Source organism: Nelumbo lutea, chromosome 5 (genome assembly GCF_056320005.1).
Source record: "Nelumbo lutea isolate HS-2025 chromosome 5, American lotus-T2T, whole genome shotgun sequence".
Lineage (NCBI taxonomy): Eukaryota > Viridiplantae > Streptophyta > Magnoliopsida > Proteales > Nelumbonaceae > Nelumbo > Nelumbo lutea.
Genome location: NC_142688.1, coordinates 32166815 through 32171677, shown reverse-complemented (window position 1 = coordinate 32171677; position 4863 = coordinate 32166815). Strand labels below are relative to the sequence as shown.

At 40.2% G+C, this 4863-nt stretch overlaps 2 protein-coding genes across 2 annotated transcripts; one reads left to right on the top strand and one right to left on the bottom strand.

Annotated features, from left to right (window-relative positions):
* The first annotated feature begins 294 nt into the window (after positions 1-294).
* LOC148851498 (uncharacterized) lies at positions 295-1682 on the top strand. Its single transcript, XM_088947753.1, has 3 exons — positions 295-719; positions 850-1143; positions 1258-1682. Exons 1-3 carry the CDS (start codon positions 442-444, stop codon positions 1262-1264), a joined length of 579 nt encoding a protein of 192 aa, XP_088803879.1. The 5' UTR covers positions 295-441; the 3' UTR covers positions 1265-1682.
* Positions 1683-3475: 1793 nt separating this feature from the next.
* On the bottom strand, positions 3476-4261 carry NF-YC13 (nuclear factor Y, subunit C13). The gene has a single exon (XM_088947299.1). It carries the CDS (start codon positions 4141-4143, stop codon positions 3721-3723), a length of 423 nt encoding a protein of 140 aa, XP_088803425.1. The 5' UTR covers positions 4144-4261; the 3' UTR covers positions 3476-3720.
* Between the last annotated feature and the right edge of the window lie 602 nt (positions 4262-4863).

Below are 4863 nucleotides of genomic sequence, written 5' to 3'. Positions count from 1 at the left end.
TATAGGAGAAATCCTAAAAATATTAGCCGATTCTATAGGTTCCACAACCATCACCGTGGCTAAAATGAGGGTTTGAAGCCATGGTTTTCAAAACCGGTAACTGGTCAACCCCCGGGTCTGGTTTTACTAAAAACCGAAATTTGGTAAAAAAACGTTGAAAAGGTAAAAAAAACACTGACCCGGGCGGTCGGACCATTAAACCGTTTGACCCGGCAGCAGTTCACGAGTTAGCTTTTTTTTTTATGTTTTAAATAAAAACAAAAAATAAAATAAAATTCTTATTATATCCCAACCCGGTTTGAATCCCTTATTCCCTTTAGCTTTAGGGTTAGAATTCTAACCCTTCCCGAGTTCCATTCTCAGTCCTCTCAACCCTCACACCCTACCGACCGACCACCTGTGGTGGCCATCACCTCCGGCATCCAACGGTGACACACACCGATGGCGACTGGCGAGCTTTTAGCAACGAGAAGAGTCACCCTCACCAGCTCTTGCAGCGGTGTCCGACGACGAAAAGATTCACCAGCACTTGCAGCAGTGACTTACAACAACGGATGGCAAGTTTGCAACGGCACTCGGCACTCGGCACTCGGCATTGGGCATTGGGCATTGGCGAGCAAGCCCACTGTCAACTTCTTGGAGCAGCACTTACAGTCTTGCAGCGGCAACTTGCCTGTGACCAAGCCCGACTGCCCGAGCCCACTAGGGAACTTGATTAGGCAACTTCTTGAACTTGTTTGCAAAGCCTGCAACTCTCTTTAACTATTTGATACAGTTACTTAGGCTACACTAGGGAACTTGATTATTTCCTCTCACGCTCCACCTGATTGTGCTTTTCTTTGAATGCAGGTTTACTTTTTGGTTGTCGAATTTAGTTGTTTTAAGGGCAATTATTAGCCAGGTTGTTGCGGAATCTCAACTATCAATTTGTGTTGATCCCCAAATTGAAGCTAATAGTGGTAAAATGGGAAACGAAAAGAAATCTTCTCCATTAAAATGGAATGAAAGTTCTCTGAACAAGAAAGAGAAGTTTGTTTTTTCTAATGATTTTGATGACTGGGAGGATCCGCAGACATTTGTAACTGCACTGGAAAATGTTGAAGCCTGGATTTTCTCCCAAATAATTGAATCTGTTGGTGGCAGGTCAATTCCAAGTGTTTTCCACCTCTCCCCTAATTTAACGTTTCAGATTTTTCTAGATTAAGCATCCTGAATTGCTGCTAGCTTTCTGACCTGGCTTTCTGTTTGTTTCTCCAGACCCTAACACCATATATGCAGTCTGCCACCGGGATAGCAAATGATAAAGTAATGGCATCAAACTCAGGGAGTTTGGGTGAGCAAGAACAGGGGAACTTTTCCTTACACCTTTCGAAAGAAGCTTTCAGGGATGCTTGTGAAAAGCTTTGCCCTGTTCGAGCTGGAGGCCATGAGTGTGGTTGTTTGCCTGTGCTGGCTAGACTGGTAGTCTATATTTTCATTATCTGTTACTAATGTACTTGCACCAATCAAGTGCCCCAGCTATCATTTGTGATTGGCCTTTATTATCCAGAGCTAATCTGGGTGCACAAGCATTAAGCATTGTATGGATTGACCATTGCATGGATGTTGTTAAGTGATAGTTTAAACATGGACCCTTTTACATGTAGAGTGAACATGGAATTCCTTTATAAGTAGCCCCTTTTTTTATATGTTTCTAGAATTCACTTCCTATATAATACTCAGGTATCAGTCTTTCTGCAATAATATTCTAGTAGTTGTTCTCCTTCGCCCTATCAATATATAGTCAGGTCTAAGCTCTAAATATGACATGGCAATCTTTTTTTCTCGATATCCAGGTGATGGAGCAATGCATGAATAGATTAGATGTGGCCATGTTTAATGCTATTCTTCGTGAATCAGCTGATGAGATTCCAACAGATCCTGTCTCTAACCCCATTAGTGATTCCAAAGTTCTTCCTATCGCAGTTGGAAAATCAAGCTTTGGTAATGGTGCACAAGTGAAAAATGTTGTAAGTAATTCACATGTTGCACAAGTTCATGTTCTATGACTGGACATTACATATTCTTGCTTACATATTTTGGAAAATTTTTATATTTTTTGGAAAATTTTCTGTATTTTTTGGATTTATTTTTTGTATTTTTTGTATTTTATTATTTTTATATTTAAATATTTTTATATTTTTCATATATTGCTTTTTTCCTGTATTTTTCTGTGTATTTTTTGTATTTTATTTAAATTTCTATAATATTTTTTATCATATATAAATATTTTTTTTTGTTTTTTATTTATTTATGACATCATGAATCGAACCATTCAACCCAAACAGTTGAACCACCGTACCGGAAACGGTTCCCAAAACTATTCCACTTCCGAGTCGATTTTAAAAACCATGCTTGAAGCCCATAGACTAGTGAAAGAGTTGGGTGCGAGTAGTCATTATAGAAAGAGATTTTTGTATCAATATTATAGGAGATTCGAAGATCACAATAGATACCCTAAAAGGAGTAACGCATGCTACATCAACATGTGCAACCATGAAGGAAGAATGGATGAAGATAGTGCGTGAGTGAAACCTCAATAATACAACCATGCAGCTGATTGGATCTCGTAAGGACATTGATAATTGGAAGCTCAAGTTCGTTTTTCTTTCTGATACCTTAGGTTGCTTTTTATTAGGTGCTGTTAATATACAGGCCCGCAAATCCCTCAGCAAGCTTGCTAATTGAAACTTAGCTTCCACTAATTCAACAAAGTAGGTTGAACAGAGATTGAATAATATAGTGAAAGGTGTTCAAAAGGCACTAAAGAGGTGGAATGGAATTGGCGAGATGGCTGCAGTACTACTTAGAGAGGATTGTAGACATTCAGGAATACGGGTTTGAAATCGGAATTAGAATGGGTTATATCGATTTCAATTATTTAATTGAGCAGAATTGAAATCCCATTTTCATTCCTACTGAAATGGCATTCCCCGGTTGAGAGAATGACCATTCACTATCCATTCTTTGAGAATGAAATTTCATTCTTGTTGATTCAAATTTTCATTCTCATTCCTGTCTGAACCAAATATATTATAGGAATAGACTATTCTGATTCTCATTCCAAAAGATTTTGATTTCCATTCCGATTCCAACTGCAAATCAAACGGACCCCAATAGCAAAGAAAATGCAAAGTAAAGATAAGGGAAAGGTTGGTAGGAAAGTAAGAGGCATGGTTAGAAGATATAAAACATTTGATTAGCACTTGGATCACTTTGTAGCTATTTCCAATTCTTCAAGTAGGACTATTTAATCAAATATCAATAAACAAATAAATAAATAAATAAAAGCGAGACCATTTAATTTAATGGTGGGTGCCCATTATCCAGTTCAATAGGCCAATGTCCAACATTTAGCAGTTATCTATTATCTACTAGAGGGATATAATTTGGTGCTGAGCAGATTTGGGATATCAAATGCACATTACCATCTCCCTAGAGATTAACGGTGGCTTAGATCAGACTAGTTCTAGCAGTAGCACTTCCCCAATTAGGTAATTTACATTTTACAGACCATATGCTTGGTGGGGTATATAGCAATCTCAAGCCCATCACCGTCTGGTCAAAAGATCAAACGGCACTCTATCACACACTACCACATCAAAATCTCCATTAACACACAGGGATATATAACACTTATATGAGTAAGAGAAAGTAAACAATTCATGTAAAAGGGAAGAATTACTCGGTCTGATTTGAAGTCCCATTTGAACATTTGTGAAAGAAATCGTCGATCCTGCGAGTACCAGCGGGAACGGCCTTCTCAACGGTGGGCTTAGGTCGGCTCTCGGCCGTCGATGGACGAGTCGACACATGAGAAGGCATCGGGAGCGAATCGAGGAGGAAATCCTTGGTCGGTTCGTGCTTCTTGACGGCGATTCTCAGGTGTTCGAGCTTCACGATCTTTCGCTTCTTCTCGACGGCAACCCCTGCGGATTTCTCGGCGAGGAATCGGAGGAATAGATCAGTGGAGAGGGAGACCAGGAGGAGAGCTTCCGAGTTCACCTTCTTAATCTCATTGTCGAGTTTCATGATCTTCTTCACTCGCCCGAGTGGAAACGCGGGTTGAAGGGTCTCTGTGTTCTCTTCTTCTGCGTCCGCCATTACCGATCCAAAACTTTTCGGCTGATGGTGGTGTTCAAACTTCAAATTCTAGGGTTTTTGAAGGGGAAACCGAGAAAGGAAGTTGTATAATTTTAAAACCCTCGTGATACGGAAAAATGGCATGCTTTTGTTGGATCATCATTTATTTTGGTAACGTGACGAAGGGTATTTTCGTCATTCAGACATGAATTCCCGCCAAACAGAGGTCTCCCGCCAACGCGAAATAGTTCAGAAATCACCGCTTCAACTGTTGAACCGAACTGATCCAATCCAATCCAATCCTACGGTGGGCTTACATTTTTCAGACTTGGTTTTGGGCTTTCGGTGTGGGACGAGCATGTAACACAACAAGTCGTCAAACTTGGAGAGTTTGAGTTGGGTTATTGGCGAAACCAAGCCCAACCATGCAAATAGAAGAAAACCCAAAAACCTATCTCAAACAAAGATTCGCATATTTGTGTGGGGGCCACCTGGACTGATGGTGGGGAGAGTTTACTTGAAATGAAAAATGCTCCATCCTCCAGAATCCAGGTGTGTGCCGTATGATGCAGTTGTAAAGAATGCAAGGAAACAAATGTATGACTAACAATTTAGGTTCAGCCCGCTGCCCGGCTGTTGGAACTTTTGGGTTGGGCAGGGTAGTCTAGCCAAAAAAAAATTAAAAGTAGGGTTTGATTGAAGTTCAGGTTAGATTAGGGCTTGAGAAGTAGGGCTGTTCAT

What these genes read in the sequence shown, in the direction of transcription:
- LOC148851498 (XM_088947753.1), top strand. Translation starts at nt 442, where the DNA reads ATGGCGACTGGCGAGCTTTTAGCAACGAGAAGAGTCACCCTCACCAGC. An exon ending in CCACTAGGGAACTTGATTAG is followed by an intron (nt 720 to 849) that starts GCAACTTCTTGA and finishes CTTTGAATGCAG; the next exon opens with GTTTACTTTTTGGTTGTCGA.
- NF-YC13 (XM_088947299.1), bottom strand. Translation starts at nt 4,143, where the DNA reads ATGGCGGACGCAGAAGAAGAGAACACAGAGACCCTTCAACCCGCGTTT.